We start from the raw sequence: 21176 nt of genomic DNA, 5'->3' as shown, positions 1-21176 counted from the left end.
CGCAGAGTGCTGCGCAAAGGCCAGGGCTCGATTCCGCTCCAGTTCAGGCTGTCAGATCAATGATCTCAGTGCGCTCACCAAGTTCCCACTGCCCCCAAACGCAACACCAAACACCGCTGCGAGAGCATATAGGACCGTGTTTTATTGACAAGAGAAACAATAAGCCACAGAGCACAGCAATGTGAAGACATCTGCTTTTGCGATATGATTTAACTGAACATTTAGGGGCATTTTTATTTTAAATTGGGTTTTTTCGTAAGAAAAAAAAAAGTGACAGAAACAAGCTTAGCGCAACAGATCCGCAATAAATTCAAAGGAAAGGAGACGTGGTTACAAAAATATCAAAATACTTTGCATTAAAAGTGCTTCAGTAATAAAATTACAAAACATACACTCGGTGATTAGCTGCAACATATTTGCTTTTGCCACCAAAGCCAAGTGCGACATTGTCCGACACAATACATGTTTGCTGCTCTAGTGATGACGTATTGCACCGGGGTGAGGATCAGTACACCAGCTAGCAGAGGGTGCACAGTGCACAGAATTATAAAATAATCTGTGGTCATTTAGGAAAAGGCCTTCCTGTCAGAGTGACACTCATACAGCCAATTACAATACCTTTCATTAGTAAAACATATACTGATATTTATTTCTGATATCTTTTTTTTTTTTTTACAGCATTGAAGGTTCTTCCTACTTATCCAGGCAGACATACAGTGTTCCTGAGCCAGCAGGAGAAGGCGCTTTTTATCTTGCATTTACAGAATGCAACGAAAACGGTAACAGTGAAGTGCTTGCTACGCACTGTAGATCTTCTTCCTCGCTACACACTAAAGATATTCTTCTTCGCTACACACTGAAGATCTTCTTCCTCGCTACATCCAATGTAACGCAAGCGGTCATTATTTTGTCTAAAATGAGTGAAATTTTAATGGCACACATAAATGAGATAATAATATGCGTTTGGTCTAGATGGCACCCTGTTAATTCCTGAAGCTCTTTAATTTTGTATAGTTAATTTAAGCTGCATTTATACAGGTGATCTCATTGAGACACTATCTCGTTCTTAAAGAGAGACCTGTTTGAGTTCCTAGTGGGGAATTTGGAGAAACAAAAACATTACATAAAGTTCAGCAGGCTCATATGAGACAGTGGGATATCTCCATAAACAATTTGAAATGCTCGACCGTTTCCCTTTACGATTCACAAAGCCAGACTGATATTCTAACCCCGAAGAGGCAGTTTTCCCTGATCCTCGTAGCGAGGGAGTGTGGCAGCTGCTGCTGGGGATCGTCCGTTGGAGCTCAGGCTTGAAAGTGTGAGTGTTTGCTGCTTCATTTGCGCCGACTGAAGATGCTCTTCTTGCCGGAGCTCTTGTCTGCGGCGCTGAGGCCGATGAGGAGCCGAGCCTTCTCATCTTCCTCCTGCTGCTGCAGGTTGTTGTCTGACTTCCCTTCAGACGGCTTCCCCCGCAGCTCGGAGCCTGAAGCGGGCTTCAGACGCAGCTTCTCCTTTATCATCTGAGAAGTGAGACGCAAAACAAATGAATACATTTCTTCTTTTTTTTAAAAATAAAAACTGAACTTTTTAATGTATGTTGTTTCTGCTGCTAGACATTTTTGACAATGATAAATATATTTAAACAATAAGCACACTCTAAACTTAAAGAAACAATCAAAATTGCAGAGAGAAACTACAGATCACAGTCACACAGCTGAAGTGTGTTTCAATATTGTGTACCTGTGCTACGAGAGCTTTCCGGCTGTCCCTTTTCACAGCCATTGCAAAGTCGAGCCATGTCCAGGTGTTGTTATGGTACTCCAAACAGGGCAGAACCAGGTTCAGGTCCTTCCAGTCCACACTACTCTTTTCTCCCTGAATAAGTGGGATTTAAATAGAACCAAACATTTGTTAAACATCATTTTTGGGGGGCCTTTTAGACATCAGAAACATGTCAAATCAGCAGCTGTGAAGAAACATTACCATTAATCTGGAGTTGTGTTTGTGTCTACCTGAGGACTTACTTCTAGCTCGGTTTCTGGTCTCCACCACTTGAGGGAGATGTGCAGCTTATTAGCTGCTAAATGTTCCCCTGTGTTCTCCAGCTAGTTGCTAACTGTGTCCAGTGGGTTTATCAGAGCGTTATTTTGCTAACAGCTGCTTGCGGCTGCTGCTACTACTACAATGAGAGCGGTGAGTCAACCGTGTTTCACTTTGTATTTTCATCTCTTTTTCTACTCTTATTCAAATGATGCTTTATAGAATACTAGCGATTTTTTTTTTAGTACCGTCACTGAAAAATGTGACCTTTAAATCTTATTTACTTTAATTCTATCTTTAGTTTTCCTGCAAATCCAAAAGGCCAAAATCTACAAGTTAATAAAGTGTCAGGTAGCCATGACCATAATGATTTCCTATACTTAGAGATAATTTAGTCTGGAAGCTGTTTCAAGGTGCAGATGTATAGAAGTCATTTTCAGTCCTATTCAAGTTGATTATCAATACAAATAATCAGGGATTGAATCAACAATAACAGTCAGTGTGGCGCTCAGTCACAGCTGTTACCTTATAGCTGACACAGAGGGGCACTTGGGGAATCTTGACGTAGATGAAGGAGTTGTTCATAGCAGCTCGCTCCTTCATCTTATCAATGTCATCAACAGGATGCTGGCGGGAGGCAATCATAAATCATAAGCAATTATATTTCTCTATTTTCTAATATTTGGACATCTGAGCACCAATAATCAGAACGCAGAAATACCTCTGGAGGTTTCCTGAATGACCTCCTGACCCCCGCAGTGCGGTTCAGTCCTTGGGTGACACCTTTGCTGGGGCCCATAGCACCCATGGTGTCCTCTGATGACTGCCGAGACTTGACAGCGATACCTGTTACACAGATCGCATCAGCACTGTGGCCTCTGGATGACTCTGCACCCTACACGTATACTCCCAGTTGGTGACACTGACACACACACACTGACACACACCCCTCCCTCACCCCTTCAAGGTCAGAGCCATCATGACAGAGCCTTTTAATAGCTCAGAGGGATGATGCAACACAGTAATGGGCTATTTGATATCACACACATTGTTGAGAGAAAATGGAAACCATTATTGATCAGTTTGTTGGTAGAGATTAAAGGCTGGTGACCTCACAGAGAGACTACTGCAGTCATATTCTCCCTGTTGACAACAACATACCTGTAGTGACCAATCTGAACTTGTCTTCTTCATCAGTGACCTCTTCCTCTTCAACATTTCTCCCCGGGAAGAAAAATCCCATCATCCTTTTGAAGAACTGGTACATCAGCTGGATGGTGAGAGGCACCACGTTCACCTAACGAAGGAAACAATAAATTGTCAAATAAAACACACTCCAGATGTTTCCGTGAATGTGGCCTGCATGTGAATGTGATGCTCTTCACCTCAAAGTGCTCCTTAACAGAGATTCCTCCCACAGGGGGGCGCACTTTACTGAAGATACGCAAAGCAAACTGGCGTCCAGACTGGCAGTTACTCTGAGGTCGAAGTACAACCTAGAAAACAAAAGGGAGTTTACGACATCACAACTAAAGCTCTAAATATATTGTGTGTGAAAATCTTACTTTGATGACTTGTAACAGCAGAAATCATTGATGATGTAATGAACACAGCATGGACAAAACCACGAGGTTAACATACACTTGTAATAAGTCCTTGTTCACACATGCATCAAGGAATCCTTGAGTGTGCATGCAACACTGAATATGAAAGTCTGAAGATGGAGTCAACACAGATGACAAGTCTTGTCACTGTACGAGCACTGTACATACCCTCACACGCTGCACAGAGAAAACCAGGCAGAGAGTCATAAATATCGCATCATGTAGGCTTTTTAGAAATACATGTAAGCATCAAAAGGGTGTTTTTCATCACGGATGTCACTGCATTTTGTTGTATAATTAAAGCAGGATTGGTAATCTAGAAGACAAGCGTACACTAGATAAAAAAAGGTATCCATTCCAATAGGCGCAGCCCAGTGTTATCAACTCTTTTCCAATAAAAGCATCGAGCACTAGATCCAAAATTAAGCAAAAAAGTAATTAAATTGGAGCCACGCCCCCAAATTATCATGACAAATGTAAACAACAAACATGGCTATTTTTAGTACTCTTAGCTGTCAAGCTAGCAGCTTGTGGAAGACTCCAGAAAAGAGCAAGAAATGCATGGTCTTAATATAGTCATGCGAAGGCCACATATACTGGATTCTGTTTTTGGATTTATTGATTGCTGTCAGGGTGTAATAAGAATTTAAGAAAAGCATATTTTTGAAAATTACCAACCCTCCTTTAAGGCTCAAATTAATTAATATTATTATTTATTTCCCTTGTCTGACTTATATAAGAAACGTACCTTGTATGCTGCATTGGGGAGGAGGTTGTTCATAGTGAACCACCCCAACTCCAACAGATGCTCGGCCGTGTCGTCAGACTTGTTAAGCTGTTGTCAGAAAGAATTCACACATCAACATTCACCATCCAGCAGTGATGCATTATCAGTGATTAGAGTGAGGGTTAAAACGACATAAGATATTGTGGTGCAAATGTGATACATAATCCTGTTATTCTAGGAAGGTTCTTCAAATACAGAAGGCTTTAAAAAGGGAAAATAAAAGCTACAGACGGAGGCAGAGGAAACGTTTTTTTTTTAAGCGCAAATATTAAAAGAAGATAGGAGAGGAGACAAATTAGTTTGGTGGGATGTCAGGTTTCAACCCTGGACGACTGATAAGAAGCAATTCTGCTGTCCTGTCAGCAGTGCTTACCTTACTGTACATAAATCTCTGCAGCTCCAGCTCAGCAATGCCGAGCTGGCCGTCCTCTTCTGTCAAACACCAGCGGGCCTGTGCAAAGTAGATCTCCGTTCTTCTCACCACACTCACGTCCTCTGGGGGCTTACGCAGCTCCAGCTTGTTTGTCCGTTGCAGCTGAAAGTCCTTAAAACACCTGAAAGAAAGAAAATGTATATATTTTTTTGACCCATATGACATATCTCGTCAGTATTTTATGTGAATGAGTGCAGATGTGAGACCTGATGAGAATGTTGAGCTCTTCGCTCTTCATCTGCATGTCGTTCTTCTCCTGATTTAGCTGGTTTTGCAGTCTTGTGTTGACCTCCATCAGTTCATCGCCGTACAGTTCTTCGGATTGTGCCTGCAGTTTCATTAAAATAATAAATAATCTTTTTTATTGATAGTTTTTTCTCTCAATTGCAGTTTAAGGAGTGAAACACTACATGACTTACCCTGACGTTGGAGTAAATCTGTTTCTCAAGGCGTCTAATCAGGGCGAGGTGCTGCCTGACGGCTTCTTGGAGGTGCAAGATGCTGCTGCGCTGCTCCTCTGGGTTACTGGAGATTTCCAGCTGGAAACGAACACGCTGCTTTTTCTCACTGTGTTCCTACATGTTCAGAAGATCAAAAAAAACAATACGGAATGAGTAAGGAGGAAACATTACTAAGGACTCATAAAATGTTTTATAAATTGGGATCATGTGGTGCTCCAGCCTACCTTGCGTCTGGGCTCCACGTGTAACAACAGGTTGTTGACAATGTCCAGGATCATAGCGTACTGAACCGGGTTAGTGGATATCTCCAGATCGTGGTGAATGAGGGTGAAGGTGTCCACTGCCCCTGTTAAACCAAAATACTTAATTTTTTTTAAACTCATTTATGGTAATTTAGTAATATTATATCCTTCACTGAACCCAGATGCATTATTCCTTGCAGGCTAAAGGTGCACAGTGAGGTAGTCTGACATACCAGCCTGTTTTTTTAGAAGGTCCTCCTTCTCGTGGCTATTCCTCAGCTCTGGCGGTTTGATCTGTGTGGCCACCTCTGGGTTGATGTCGTGACTGTAACTGATGTAATGCATCCGACAGCTACAGCGTGAAATGATGCGCTGAACCTGCTGAGCCTCGTTCACCTGGGCTGGCTGGTTCCAGTCTACAGACACAGATGAGGGAATTTAGAGTCTGTGTGGTCAGTGTCCTGCAATGCATCATTTTTTTTCCATGTGGTAATGAAGAGCAATCCCTGCATTTGAGAAGTAACTTACCTGTAGTGGTACACACCATTCCTCCCACAGCCTGGCCGCTCTCCATCAGCTCCAGCACCGAGTCGAGGTTACGCTGCCTGTGCTCCTCTATGTTTTTCACCTAAACACAACATGGCATCAGAAGAAGCAAAGCAGAGCAGGAAGAGCAACCCCACACAAATGAGTTACTATGAAATTTCTTCATTTTCAAACCTGGTGTATTATACAATAAAACTAAAAAAAAACTTGTTTGCCGTGTTATTTATTCATGATCTTAAATCATGTGTCATATATTCATGATCTGAAATCATATAATATAATACAAAAACTTTCCATCCTTTGATAAGGCATTGCTTACGAGGCGAAAATGTTTAATCCCTTGTTTATCAACTGCAAGAAGGAAGTGTAATGTTATAAATTGTACCACTAAACAAAAGCTAAACTAAACTAAGAAAACTGGATGTTCATGAATATTCTGCTTTATGCTTTTATAATGACATTCTGTCTCTTTCAGGTCTTAAGACTGTAACTACAGAGCTGTGTTTACCTCCAGCCACAACTGCCTGTCCTCTTGCTCAGATGGGTTGGGCTCCATGGTGGCAAAGTACTGCATCCCATCCAGCAGACAGGTCCAAGTGGTTTTCTGCTTCAGGGTGTCGTTGTACCAGGCCGGGTGGTGCTCACACTGAAGCAGCTGAGCCTTCGCTGCAGACACCAGCACACAGCCTGCAGTCTCGGTGCCGCGCAGCATCATCTGGGGAAAGCAGATTAATGAAACATCGGGCCAGATCGACCATCAATCAACCAGCTTTTCTGAGTAAATAGGAATTAGGAAAAATAGAAGCCTTTTAATATCTAAGAAGGTATTTTTAAACTGCTTTTTCAGCCCTTTTGTCTTTCCATTAGTAGTATACATGATTTTCAATAACATGGAAAACAAACAAATTGGTGACATTAAGTTGGAATTTGATTGAACTTGCAACAAGGAAAGCTAAACAACAAATCAAGGCAGCTACCTGACAATTGACCAACTCAATAAACCAGTTGCGGTTAAAGACATCATCCGTCTGGCAGGCTGCGATGCCACACAGCTGGTCGCTGACACCTGAATCCTCCTCTGAAAACACCACAAACTTGTCCGTTTCCTCAATCAGTTTCTGAAGCATTGACGTTCCTAAACAAATTGAAAAGGGGGAGAAAAAAAAAGCGGGTTACGGGTATTAATTAACAGACTCTGCTTTCGTCTTTTACATTGTTAAGCTGTTTCCTTACCTTCATTTTGACTTTTTTCTGCTCGGTTGACGGTGGGCGTAACTGGTGTGGTGGGGGCTGTGGTGGGAGAGTAGTTGGAAGGAGAGCGTTTGAGCTTCTTGGTTTGCAGCTGTGTGTCGATCCTCAGACCCTTTAACGCTTCAGTCGAGAGATTTCTTTTTAGCACAGACGCCTTTTTGTAACCATCGTACAGCCCGAAGGCTATGTTCCTGTTCGTGGTGGTCCAGGAAGCACGTAGGTCCACCAGGCGCAGTTTGTGTGTGTAAGACGCATTCGTCTCATCCTTCTGGTTCACCTCCTGTCAGAAACAAACAAAAAGAGCTTAATTACAAATTCACCGACAGCGAAGAACAGGCTTTTGGTGCAGCCAACTCTGGGCTTTTACCTCCTCCATGCGGTTGCTCTGTCGCTGGTAGCTCAGGGAGGACAGGCTGAGCAGGTGAGTCTTCTTCACCTGTGCGTTGATCTGGTGGTCGGCTGTCTCATCCCAGGTGGAGGCCATTAGGTGAACTGTCTCCTGAGATAGCTCACTAACCATCTGGGTCACATTCCACTCAGATATCAGCCTTCTCATCACAGTGCCAGCTGAGAGATGATATAAAACACACACACACAAATCAATATAAAAATCAAACATCTCCATGTATGAATAAGTAGTTTTTACTGAATGGTATGTCAACACGTGTACCCTGTGGAATAAGTCTCTGTGCTCCTCGAGTGAAGATGTGGCCTTTGTTGCACTCCACTTGGACGCCTCTCTGTTGGGCAAAGGAGGCCCAGTAATGCACCTGGAGGACACATAATATGTAAAAATTGCAAAAAGTTCATGAAATAAAGAACAGTATTTCCACATTATTCATCGACATCAACTATTACGAGTTATCCTCAGACGTCTAGCGCTGTTTGTTGTATCCAAAGTACCAAAACGCAGCCTAAGCTTTGAATATAGGCTAACACGTTTCACTAATGCTTCAAAACTCCAAAATATTGAACTTTTATATTTGGGACAACACCAACTGATTCAGATTTCACGGTAAAAGCAAGAAGATTTTTAGTGCACCGTTGCTTTAAGGCAGACTAGACAAGCACTTACTTGTAGTTGTGGAAAGGCAGCTGTGTAGGACATCTGTTTGTAGTGCTGACCCAGCTTCTTGCGGATAGGCCTGAGGCTGTGGAAGAGCTTGCCTCTGCAGATAGGTCGAGAGACACCCGTCCATGTGGCCCAAAAGTTCTGCATCCAGCGCAAAGTGCTGCTATACAGCAGAATTCTCGGCTGGGAGGATTCTACAAAGAAAGAAGTATATAGTTCTCTATAGCACAATATAATGACACTGGCTTTAAAGAGCAAAGCGCTTAGCGTGGCTCGACAGAATATCTAACAGAGTTGCACGTACCTGTGCCACAGTGCTGGTTAAGGTCCATGGTGATGGAGAGATTGAGGTTCTCAGAGCGAAAGGCTCTGTAGGAGTCATGAGGTTGTCCTGAGGTCACATCTGCAATGTTCTCCGCACAGCAGAGCATTACAGCGTAGTGGTCATGGGGATTACCATGGCAAAGCCATTGGAGGTCAAGGGTCATACACAGGTTGGGCAGGTGTAGAAAACAGATATCATCATACCTAATATGGAAACAAGGGGACTTGTTATACTGATTTAATAAAGATTGCATTTGAACGCTTCACAGCTGATGCCTTTACTTACTTTGATGCCGTCCTGACATTTACATCCAAATCCCCTTTATAAACAAACTGGCCTGGGTTCCAGTCAAAGTTCAACTTGTTCCACTCCCAATGCAGGTTTTCTGTAGTATTGTAAGGGTCCTGTAATAATGTAAGGTTCACCATTATATGAGATTAGGTCATTCATTGTATTCTGCATCACATAGCTCAGTTACATAAACATGTGCAGGCCATGAAGCATTCATTCAGTGACACGCTAAGTGTAAAGATCCACTGATTGGAAAGTGAGTTGTCAAACACAACTTTGCTGAACCTGTTCATGCGTAAATTCACAGTTTTTAGGTGTACATTCTTTTACCTCTGTAGCCAGCTGATGAAGATTGGCATGGTCAATGTCCATAACCCAGCGCCCGTGCAGAAGGAGACGACTTTTGTCCCACCAGGCCAGCAGAGGTGAGGGATCAACTGTGGGTTTGGTCAGTAGGTCAACAGATTGGCCAATCAAAGTCCAGGCAGGGTCCCAACATGGCCCCCACACAATGGTGTACAGAGAGATGGTCGCTGCATGAAGAGAATATTCAGTAAGGTTTGATTTGAAGTTTACTCTTTGAAACACTTATCTAACAATTGCATGTCGACAGCATGATTCCCATAACTCACATTTGAAATCATAGTAGAACTTGAGTGGGGGCATGTTCCTGTGGACCGTCACATCTCCCCATGGCGGACCAAGCGGGACAATCTCTTTGCGATGAGCCCTTGCCTGTCCGTCCTGCTCCGTTCCAATCAGACGCCCTGACAGCTCCCAGTCCCGGATCTCAAACAGGTAGCGAGGATAATCCCGAATTCTCACTGGCACAGCGTAAAGAGAGACGAGACATGAGAGATTTTTGTAAAAGTAAGCTAAAACTGTGAGACCTTTAATGACATGTTATTTCCAATTGAGTCATCTAAATTCCTTCTAATATCTGCAAATTAATGCTGTATATTTTGTATCCGCTTACCCAAAAAAGCAACTAGTTTGAACTTGACTGCACGGCACCACTGGACCACCAGAGGGAGTCCATCCCTGGGAAAGGGGCTGATCCTGTCGATGTCCCTCAGCTGCTCTCTCACCATCTCTGGCCCATGAAGACATTGATCAGCCAGGACTACTAGCTCCAAGTCGGACACAGTCCAGGTCAACAGCGATTTCCTCATGGGTGTGTTGACGTAGAGGCGGCGTGAGCGCTGGATGTAGATCTCAATGTGCTTTTTCTCCAGTGAACTATACAACTCTTCAATCTTTCTGGCAGGAAGAAGTTCTCCATGTTGCTTGCGCAGATCTGCCACCTTCTTGTCCAGAAGCTGAAGACGCTTTGCACTTTCCTTACTCTCATCCTTCATCAGCTCGTAGTTGTCTCGCAGCTTTATTTCAAATATGTCGTCCAGGAAGACAAAGGAGAACTGGCTGATTTTGAACACGAGGTCAGGAGGCAAACGTTGGACGGTGGCAGCTTGGTTAGGAGAGCGATGCAGAGTCTTCAGCCACTTCTGCACATTAATGGCCATGTCAAAGGTGTTTGAGAAGTTGTACTGGTAGGGAAACTCGATAGCCAGAGAAGGGCAAGTGAGGACCCAGACACAGTTGTGAGGAGTGGTGAGGAAGGGGAATGTGTCTCTGTGCGGCTGCATTTCAGTCAGCTCGGTGTGCATTTCAACATCCAGACTGTTAAAGGTGACGATGTCGTTGCCATCCAAGTTGAGGATCATGGAGGGAGAACGTATTTGCATGAAACCAGCATGTTTGGAGACTGTGAGGGCTTTATTGTGTAGGAGAATGTAGTTTTGTTCACTAACATGTGCTGTCAAACGAGTGCATCCCATTTCAACATGCACACACAGCCCTCTACTCTGGCCAGGAATGCTTTCACTTTCTGTGGGTTCGACTGGACTGTCCTCTCCTTTGTCTCCACAAAGCATATGCCAACAAGCCTGAGCTTCAGTCATGTGCTGGTATAACACCATGTGGTCGGGTGGCGTCCACTCGACAGTGAGCTCCTCTTCACATTGAACCTGATTGAGACAACAAAAAAAATATTGACACAGAGATTCAGTCCATCCAGAGAAGTAAAAATGATGGAGATCTGTATACCTGTAAGCTGTGGGTGGTGATGAAGTAAGAAAAGGCTATCTTGGTGAGTTTGAGCACAGGATTGGGGGTTTGGGAGGCAGGGCAACATGACTCCATGTTATCTGTGAGTGCTTTGATTGCTGACAAGCTAATACTTTGAAGGGACACCATGGATCTATCTGCCGAGCTGTGGACTTCAACAGTGTCCATCCGCAAAGACACAGCTCCTAAAGAGAACAAGAGGAAATAAAAGATAACGAAAGATAATTCAATAGTGATGATAGACTGAAGAGCAGACAGTTTTGTGTATGCTGTGATCTTTTACACTACAAGATAAAAATGCAGTTAGGATTTTGTAAGACCTGTTGCTTCATGGGTTAGCTTTAAAAATCAATTGCTGACATTTGCCAGAAAATAGTGCCGAAGGTTGTGTCTTCAAATGGCTTGTTTTGTTAAAGAAAGAGTACAAAACACAAAGAAATTCAGTTAATTGTTACATTAGAGCAAGTACTGTTTGGTACTTTTGCTTGAAAAATTAAAAAAAGATAGTTCCTGAGTAATCATAGACCTCGTAATTGACTAATCGTTTGAGCTACACCGAAATCTATTTTGGCCTTGTAGTCCCTTGTAGACAAAAACAACTATAAGCACACGATAAATATACTACTTACTGTATCATACATAGTTATTTACGGCTCAAAGCCATGCAACAATCTGCAAAAAATAACTTACCTGCTAGATTAGACAGTGTGAACACATTGACATCCTCCAGACAACAGTCCAGTTTGAACAGTAGCTGGAGCTCCGTGGAGGGGATGGGTGGAACGGCATCATCACTGGAGGGAGACGCTGAGGCCACATCGGACAGATGTGGCTCAGAGTCAAGAGGAACACAGATGAGGGACAGCAGGCGAGACAGACACAGTGCACAGGTCTCTGAGAGCTCCACTTGAAGCCCTTTCAGGCTAGACTCCACACTCAAACTTGGATTCCTGCTACTCGACTCCATGTGCGCTCGGTTGAAACTCCCCTGGAGGGATGAGATTAAAAGTACAATAACATTAGCATTTTTGTATACAAATAAATCCAAACCACCAGCAACATACATGAAAATTAATCATTAAAAATGCATTTAAAAATACTTAGTAATGCTCCTACCTGTAGACTGAGTGTGTCTAAAATTAGCGCTTCTCCCCACACATGTTTACCAGGAGGATGGGGTGCTTGCTGGATATGAGAGCCCTGACCCACTCTCCACCAGAAGTTGTCCAGCGACAGTGAGACACGCCGGTGCACGTTCTGGGACTCTGTGTCCACTTTAATGTCAAGAAGATGCTGCAGTTCTACAGACACAGGAAGTGCAAGTCATCTCAAAAAGATAATTTTTTTGGACTATATTCATTTTATCAATTGCAGCAGTATAGAGAAGTTATTTTCCCAAAAACAAAAGCCACTAAAGGTTATGGATATAAAAGGAGCACAAGTTAATGTGTAACATTTAAAGGGCACCATAAGAAAGAACCTTATCTTATCTAGTTTGGCATGTTTGGAAAAAGTGACACAAAAATTTGCCTACAGAATAAAACCCACAAAGATTTACTGAATGTACCAACAGGACTTTAACACAATGTAAAGCAATAACATTAAGCGCTGTTGCTTCGGACGTTAAGGTTATACATTAATGCAACAATGCCCTCCTATTGCTTTGTAGCAGCAACATCATGTGACGTTCACATCTTTTTCTCTGTGCACGTGTGCAGCATGTGAACGACCTTACAGTACCTGCACTAGCAGAGAGGAAGCCGAGAGCAAACGGCGTGGTGTCCCCCAGCTGAACGGATACATTAACGTTGGACACGGTGGAGGTGATCATCACAGGAGCATCCAAGTGAGGGAGGCGCCTGAGGTAAAGGAGGGTGGGCAAATAATCTAATGGACTACACAACACATTTACACCATGGAACATGGAGTGATGCACAAACACAAACATGATTAAGAAAGAGAAGACAGTAAAAAATATATTAGATTAGACAGAACACAGATCCAATCATTCCAGTAAACGTTTAGATGTGTCACGGAAGATGTCTGGTTATAATCCCCCTAACCTGAGTGTTACAAAAATTAAAAAAATGGATCTTGTCACCCCTCCCTCCTCCAGATAGTCCTGGCCTCTCAAATACAGTAAACTACCCTCCTGCGAGTGTAGGCCGGAGGGCTTTCTGTCAGAGTCCTGGACTCCCCGTGCACAGTTTCAGGAAAGAAACTCTGAAGGAAGGAGGAGGTATTGAGTCCGACTCGAAAGGACCAAGTACGTTAGAAAAATGTACTCGACACCTGGTGGTAAAATCATCAATCAGGACATTTATTCGTTGCAAGGAAGGTGCAGAGTACAACGTGATCGACAAATTGCATATCCAAGACTGCTCAAAGAATGAGCGAAGCACTACCTTCTTAAATAGCTTAAGGTTATCAATACACCGAGGCCACCGTGACTTCTTCATGGCTTCATCCCACCACGACGTCTTTAGATTGGCCTCGGCATGATATGATAACAATGGAATTGCACGTTCTTTCAGACAGAGACATACAGATTCCTCTGTCTCATGGCTATCAGGAGACATGCCAAGTTTGTGGGTAAGATTAAACAAAGATGGTAAGATGAGAAGTCTGAATATAACAGTGAAACAGTAACTGATTAAGAGTGAATACGTTTTTCCTCCAACACTGAGCCACCAAACAAACAATCGAAACCTTTGAGTTTCTTTTTTTTGCAATTTACCTTTTTCTATTTGCTGCCTTCCTGTGGATTAGCTGTTCCCATGGAAATAGATGTAGCCAATGGGAGAACTCCTGATGACGGTAGTGGATGATGCAAGTGTTGATTGTAAATGACCCCGAGATGTCAACTGACGTAATCTAAATGTCAGAAAATATAAAGAGACAAAGTCAAAATAATGTAAAAAAACAACAACTAGTTATGGATTCAATCATTTTTGCTCTCACCTGCAGGGCTGTCTTCAGCGTGTTCACACAAAGGATTCTTTGCCTACTTTGTGAAAGGAGAAGTCCATCTGTCAGTTAAAACAAACAAAAAGATGTCAGAATGTGTTAAATCACAGCTTTCTCCTTCCTCTAACTGTCTCTTCATCGTGTGCGGCACCAAGCTGTCCACTAACCTTCGAGAAGGAGCTCCAGGCTGCTCTGGGGAAAGCTCAGCTCAGGTGTGAAATTGTTAAGAGGAAGCTGCTCGTCATCACGTCCATAGCAGACTTTTAAAGATTTCAGAGTCCAGTTCAGGTGTCTGTGCCGACAGGAAATAGAATCATACAGAATAGGTTATTCAACAGGGAATCCAATTATGCAAAACAACAACTATATGCATTTGATGGTAACATGTTGACTCACTTTTTCTGACTGTGCATGGACAAGGTTACATTTGTATTATCAAATTCCATGTTGACCTTCTGGGGAACCAGCCGATGAAGCCGCTCCACAGTCTCAGTTTGGATGTACGCAGTGTTTTCACACTCTGAAAGAAAACAGATACCAATACTATTAAATCAAAAAAGTATGTACGACACAATCATAAATGTTGAGTCTGCCACAGTTAAATAATCACTAAAAAAGTAAGCTTATACAATCAAATATGAATTAAAAGTAAATCTTTTGACTTTGTCTATAAGCCAGCTGATATTTTTTTGCTGATGCATATTGTCGAGGCCTACTTCATATTCCCCTTCATTGTTTAGCCGTCTGATGATCCCAAAATGTGTTTGGCATGAAAATACCAAAGTGAGCTAATGTGTCATGTCCTTCCCCTTTCCTGTTTTTAGTGTGTATTTACATCGGCAAAACTGTCAAGCTTAACCTTAACGTCTGTGCTGAGACTCTTGTTTTGAAAATACATTTCTGAGATGTTTCAGTGAGTGAATAAAACCTCCGAGGACAAACAGATATATAAACAAAAACTGAGAAAAAACATTAAATAATTGACATTGTTTTCCAATGTTTTCTTTCTTTTGAAAATAATTGCATAACTTAATTTTTTTTTCTGGGTAGGTCAAATTTGAGTCATTCATTATTCAGCATGTGGACACGTCAAGCACCTACAAAGTCAATACAGCACTATGATGTGACCTTGTCCTCATTTTCTTGGTGTTTTAGCAAAACAGCTAAAAATATCACAGACAACAGACATACCTGTGTTTTAGAATAAGCAGAAGCTCACTGATGCAAATCCAATGGAAAATAACTCGAAGTGCCATCATACTTATTTGGCAATAAAGGACCAATGCAGCTAATAGTTGTAGATGTGCTGAATATACTGATTATACAAACTGACAAGCTTCCCCATTCGTACAATAAACCAGCATTCCAGACGTAACATGAACATCCCAAGATTGGTTGGATATTGCCGAGCTTGTTTGTTCAAATATTTTCATAACAACTTCATGGCATTTCAGAGTTTTTACTTTGCATTTGTTTCCTCACCATATGCTTCCTGGTTGCTCTTGTTGGGAGAAGGAGGCAGCAGGAGTTGGCTAAGAAACAGTCCCTCATGGAGCTCTGCTATAAGTGTCCTCACATTGAGGGATAGACAACCAGGCTTCATCTCCGGGAGGCTCACATCTCCAGACAGCAGCAGGCTTAGGGCCACTTCAGCCAAACATATATCCTACAGTGGAAAGCATGTTAGTCCCTCACACCCAATCACAAGTTTCTACCTAAAGGGAAATACAATAACTTACCAACTGACTGCTTTTAAGCACTTTACTGCTTAGCTGTCCGACTGAGAAGTCCCACGCCAACCTGTAATGAAAGATACAAAGTACATACCATTAGATATTGATCCTCCTTTCTTTTCTATTAAATGTAATAATTAAATTCGATCATTGGAGTGTTAACGGGTCAATTACCTATTACTCTGGTGATCTAGTAACAAGGTGATGCCTGTAACTGTCATGTGCCATAAAGACTCTGACAATGCCAGGTTCAGGACCATCACATTGATGGAGCTGACGTGAAACGACAGCAGCTGAAAACACAGGACCACAAGAAGTGAGATGCTGACAACAAATGCGTTTTGCAAAAGATTGACCTTTAGTGAGGCTCCATACTTGTGACAGAAAGCGTAGCATTGTGGGGCTGACGGAAATCTTCCCAGACTTCTTTCCATGGCTCTCCTTCCCCAAAGGTCGGAGTGGTGCTTGCAAGTCGAACCTGACTCTGGTTTCGCCAACACACAACGCCAGGTATCTCCTGAAACACAACCATGCAGCAGCTGTCTCAAATAACATAGTTGCATAATTTCATACATATAAGGCTGAAATATTTCCTCTCAAACTATACAACCGACACAAAAATAATGTGACAACTTACGGCAAATCCTGGTTTAGAAGTTTACTCGAAATCCATATTCTGTCAATTTCCTGTTATAAAGAGAGTCCCTGTTAGCGAGTCAAAATAGTATCTTTGAGATAATTCAGGACAGTTGACAAACAACACAACATGTGTTCTGGCCATTACTGAACCAAACATGAACCCCTGAAATGGGAGTGGCCGCCTTGAATGAGCTCCCTACATAAATGTCATGTAAACACCGTGTGTCTTACCAGAGTATGCTGAGGGTGAAACTGGATACTAACTCCTTGGACAGAAAACAGCCCGACTGATTTGATCTTCAGATCCGCATTCAGTGCAGTCAGGAAGAATCGCACAGCCAGAGTGCATATGAGCCACCTAGAAGCAAAAAAGGCAAGAGCATACATTTGTAATTTTGTAAATAAATTGTTCATGAAATAAAGATAATTAAGGACAACACACGTGTTAAATCATATCAATAAATGTTGCCTTGTAGAAGATAATGTGCAACCCAAAGTACAATGAATCTAACACATTACAGTTCTTACCTGAAAACGATACATAACAACACAATCCCAAGCAGAAGAATAAGCAGGAAGGACATCAGCAAGAGAGACATTGTGTCCAGAGTTGTGCACACCCAAACCTCGGACCTAAGTCTGGCTCTTTTTCCATCAGCTGCTGTCAAAGAGGAAGAGATGCACGTCAGCTGGCCACACCTGACATGCAGGTGTGAGAGGCGTGTGACTGTTTGCTAAAAAAAAAACTAAACAAATAAAAATTTAAACAATAGTCAATAACTGTGCTGACGCAACATTTATTCTACAGATTAACGCCCGTTACTCGCGGTCCTTCAGAAAACAGTAGCGCCTCACAGGGAAGTAGCACGTAGCCTCACGTCATCACTCAGTGTGAGTGTGTGAGTGTGTACACGTTACCTAAACTTAGTCCTCGAGCCACAAAACACACGGAACCTGCAGCGTCGGCCTAAAGTAACACAAGCGCCAAGTAGTTTGAAGGCGTTGGTCGACGCGTCATCCAGAAAATCACTAGCAATCTGTGTTAGCAGGCTAACGCTATACAGCTACTTTAGCTAGCGGCGGACACTCAAACCGGGCGTTCGTTTTGCGGAGCAGGAGACACGTCTCCGCTCCGGTCGGCCCGGGATAATGGGTCGCTTACCGGGACGCCTTCATGGCACCGTGTTCGCGCTGCAGAGGGCAGTGTCATCTGACAGGTAACTCTCTGCCCGGGCAGAGTGAAGGCTCGGTGGCGGTGCTGGTCTGCCCCGCTCAGCTGGCAGCTCAAAGACTAGTGGGAGAAGAGCGGAAGGCTGCTCGCGCTCATATTAATCTTTGACTGTGTCATGCACTCAAACGTTAAGGGTCATAACGAAGGCCACCCCCACTTCATACACAGATAAACACGGTCATAATCAAACTGCTTCACAGTGGTGACAAAGAAACAAAAGCAATGTTCATTCACTTTTTAAACATGTTTTATTCATCTTTACAGGTGTTTAGATTCTGTGTAACTCAACCACATGACTTAAATATGTATAGCTGCTACATGGTTCTGAAGGGCGATTAAAACATATTTGATCCTTTTAAGTGGAGTAAGTACTTTTATTCCCCCTCTCTGTGTTACAGATGGGAACAATATTCATTGGAGAAGAAATGTCAAAATTAAACAAGTGGTCCTTTTCACAAAGTCAATGCATCTGTGCATCACACATCCAGGGAAGAATCACTCTCGTAGGACCCAGAAAAGGATAATTGAGTTGTCACTACAGCACCAAGGGTGCTTTGTGCAGAGTCTTGTACATCATATGAACGGAAACAGATGGTATACAATTTTCCCGACCAGCTCTTTAATCTCACGCAGCAGCTTTCTGTCTGTTGTGTTTGGCAAACCACTCATCACTTTTATCTTCAGCCATAGCCTAAAAAACAAGTTTAAAAGCAGAAAGAGCGCAGGTACGGTTAATATTCAATACATGTAGCATTTTCTATGCTACATGTAAAAATACAGGAAAATATTGGAGCAACACCAACCTTATCAAGCAGTTCCTTTCCTTCGGGGTCCACCTTGGACAGTTGCCTGAATGCCTTGTCTCCCACAAAGCAGATTTCATGACCATCCTAAAACAAACAATGTCCAGGTAAGTCTATTTTAAGAATAGCAACTAATTCAACTTCATTACAGCATTGCACTGATAACGGACTTACTGGATCAGACAATATAACCACTTCTACTGTGGCCTTTCCAGGTGTGTCTAGGCTGACTAATGGAGTGATAATCTTCTGATTTTCCTTTTTCATCAAAGCTTCCAGGTCAGGCAGCTGTGGGATGTAATACAACATTCATGATGAATATAATAATTATTTTCTCCATTATTAACAATTACTAAAATATATCCATGAAATAATGTTTTACTTGGTCCCGTGGGCATGAAAATGCGATTCTCCCAAACGCTGTTCCGTGATCTACTGTTCCACCGTTGTCATGAAGCTCCAGTTTACACTGCATACAAATAATAAAAAGAAACAATCATAGTAGAAGACATTGCAGCTTCATTAACCCTAAACATAATTATTTATATGATACTTGACTCACATGAGTGTCTGCAAATCCCAAAAGCACTGTTTTCTTTTCCTCATTCTTTTCCATCACCTTCATTCCCAAAAGTGTAGTCCAGTAGTGAGTCGATCTCTGGAGGTTTGATACTCCAAGACAAACCTTCTGCACCGGGTCTGGGAACAAAATACCAAAGCTTAGTGCTGAGCGCTCTCTTCTTCAGGATACTGCACACATGTCTGCACCAGCTGCCACCACTGCATGAGGGATAACGCCACGTGACATGTTTCATGTGGGTTCATGTCATGCATTTTAAATCAAGAAAATAATGAGCATTAGCTTCACTCCAAGAAACTAAAAGTTACTGTGGAGGCTTTAAGATGAAATCATGACATGGCGTTATATTACAATATATATTTTTTTAGTTAAAAAAAATATGTGTGGCAGGGGATCACACATTCTTTGTTAAATAGTATGCATGTGTGGATTGATCAATAACATACAACATATATTGACATATGCTTAATTTGTTTGACTAATATAATAAAAGGACATAGTATTGATATAAATAAATGTATAATGCTATGAAACCAAGCAACTCTTTGCTTTAGTGAAGCTGTAACACGCTTGGTACTTTTCACTTGATAGATGTAACAAAATGACGACAATTATTCTCATTTGAGTACTGGATAAACTACAATGATAACTCCCCATGCTGATACCAAAAAATACCCGTGTCGGGACACTTACCGCTGGGAGGCTGCTCTTTGTCCACGAGGTAGAAAGGATACCCTCCTGGAGCCTGGGTCCGATACAGAGCATCTCCTACCTCAGTCAGAGGCCATCCCAGACGTTTAGCGTTGCTCACAGCCTGGCTCGACTGCAGAGTGAGCCCCTAAAGTGAAGATATTTACGACAATGACCCTTTACAAGGCGGCTGTCCTCTATAACAGAAACATGGTGCTGTGCTCTGTAAAATCTTTCACTAAACTCTCACCCACCAAGAAGTCATTGCCAAGTTGATACTCTCCCACTCCATAATTGTATGTCAGTTCAGCAACAAAATGGTCATCTTCAGGGCCAAAGCCAACCATTGTCTTGCTCCATTTGCCATCGTATGGGCTGTAAGGACAAAGGATGCATGCAGCGGGTATGAACAGCTCTGCATAACTCTGTTATACAGATCTGAGTACAAAGTTCAGATACTTCTAGAAGTCTGAAGTTACCCATTACACGTTGCTTTGCAGCCTTCCTCAAACTCTTCATGACGCAAAATCTAAAATGAACGAGAAGAGATGAGAAAATATGCATTTAATATTAGTACACAGTATTGGTATCAAACATCCCTTCCTCTGACAGGAGGAATTGACTGTCGCTAACTGACATGTGAAATACAACACAGGTAATTAATTGCTTTCGGCGGTACTTCAAGGAAACTCAGAAAATGTACCTTCATACCAAGAACATCTTGGTAAAACGTGGCCGTTTTGGTCCTGTCACCAACTTTGAAAACAAAATGCAACGCTCGTCTCAAAGCCATATTTCGAGACAGATATAAGTTAATGAGGTCTGTGCGTAAAGATCGGCGAGCAGGGAACGATTAAGCGTCCTTGATGATCGATTTATCTGGCGTCGATTGGTGGTAAGTAAATACCTGTAAGAAAACAGCAGGAATTTCAATTGTAAATACAATTAGTAATTATTATGTTAGTCTTTGTTGATTGATTTACATTGTTAAATCCTTATGGGGACGGACGACGTCTTCTTTACGTAAGATAAACATAAATTCAACTACGTTCGACCCCCCTATCCATTCAGGTTAATGGTATCTCCCAGAATGTTACACTCCATCGCGAGGTTACAGCACCAGACACCAGACTTCTTTTACATTGAGAAGAAGTCAAATGGTTAATCATAAGAAAAAAAGTACAATTAGACATAACAGGTATTCTGCAGAATAACTCAAGTAAATGCTATCGAGTACTATTTCAGTATCTTAGAAGAACAAATATTATTGGGAAAATATGAGCTCTGGGTTATATTTTTTTGATGCTATATTTTATTTTTTTTACTTTTTTGTTTTAATTGTATTATTATAGTG

General features: G+C 42.2%; 2 protein-coding genes across 5 annotated transcripts; both read right to left on the bottom strand.

The window, feature by feature from the left end:
• Window positions 1-137: 137 nt before the first annotated feature.
• Window positions 138-17862, bottom strand: LOC137790445 (bridge-like lipid transfer protein family member 2). Of its 4 annotated transcripts, none has more exons than XM_068584690.1 (40): window positions 17681-17862; window positions 17047-17179; window positions 16750-16876; window positions 16517-16566; window positions 16255-16396; window positions 16054-16172; window positions 15886-15946; window positions 15629-15812; window positions 14543-14666; window positions 14314-14438; window positions 14141-14208; window positions 13917-14053; window positions 12920-13074; window positions 12296-12480; window positions 11870-12167; window positions 11159-11364; window positions 10029-11079; window positions 9685-9876; window positions 9383-9585; window positions 9047-9165; window positions 8741-8964; window positions 8440-8630; window positions 8035-8134; window positions 7732-7931; window positions 7347-7644; window positions 7091-7248; window positions 6622-6828; window positions 6096-6195; window positions 5801-5983; window positions 5550-5671; window positions 5284-5439; window positions 5071-5192; window positions 4805-4985; window positions 4393-4479; window positions 3426-3536; window positions 3202-3337; window positions 2762-2886; window positions 2566-2667; window positions 1741-1875; window positions 138-1520 (listed from the first exon to the last, which is right to left on the bottom strand). In XM_068584690.1, exons 2-40 carry the CDS (start codon window positions 17115-17117, stop codon window positions 1335-1337), a joined length of 6741 nt encoding a protein of 2246 aa, XP_068440791.1. In that variant the 5' UTR covers window positions 17118-17179; window positions 17681-17862; the 3' UTR covers window positions 138-1334. The 4 variants fall into 4 exon arrangements, with proteins under 4 accessions (XP_068440791.1, XP_068440794.1, XP_068440792.1 ...); XM_068584693.1 differs by having other exon boundaries at window positions 12920-13038; XM_068584691.1 differs by lacking the exon at window positions 17681-17862 and adding an exon at window positions 17437-17574.
• Window positions 17863-17978: 116 nt separating this feature from the next.
• glod4 (glyoxalase domain containing 4) lies at window positions 17979-20709 on the bottom strand. The gene is made up of 9 exons (XM_068585105.1): window positions 20526-20709; window positions 20302-20351; window positions 20077-20197; window positions 19826-19970; window positions 19115-19251; window positions 18935-19021; window positions 18727-18840; window positions 18553-18639; window positions 17979-18440 (listed from the first exon to the last, which is right to left on the bottom strand). Exons 1-9 carry the CDS (start codon window positions 20613-20615, stop codon window positions 18375-18377), a joined length of 897 nt encoding a protein of 298 aa, XP_068441206.1. The 5' UTR covers window positions 20616-20709; the 3' UTR covers window positions 17979-18374.
• Between the last annotated feature and the right edge of the window lie 467 nt (window positions 20710-21176).

The sequence above is a fragment of the Clinocottus analis genome, unplaced genomic scaffold, assembly GCF_023055335.1.
Source record: "Clinocottus analis isolate CAN_PGR_092001 unplaced genomic scaffold, fCliAna1.0.p SCAF_2, whole genome shotgun sequence".
NCBI classification, from domain to species: domain Eukaryota; kingdom Metazoa; phylum Chordata; class Actinopteri; order Perciformes; family Cottidae; genus Clinocottus; species Clinocottus analis.
The sequence above is the reverse complement of the archived record's forward strand: the minus strand, read 5'-3'. Positions and strand labels throughout refer to the sequence as shown.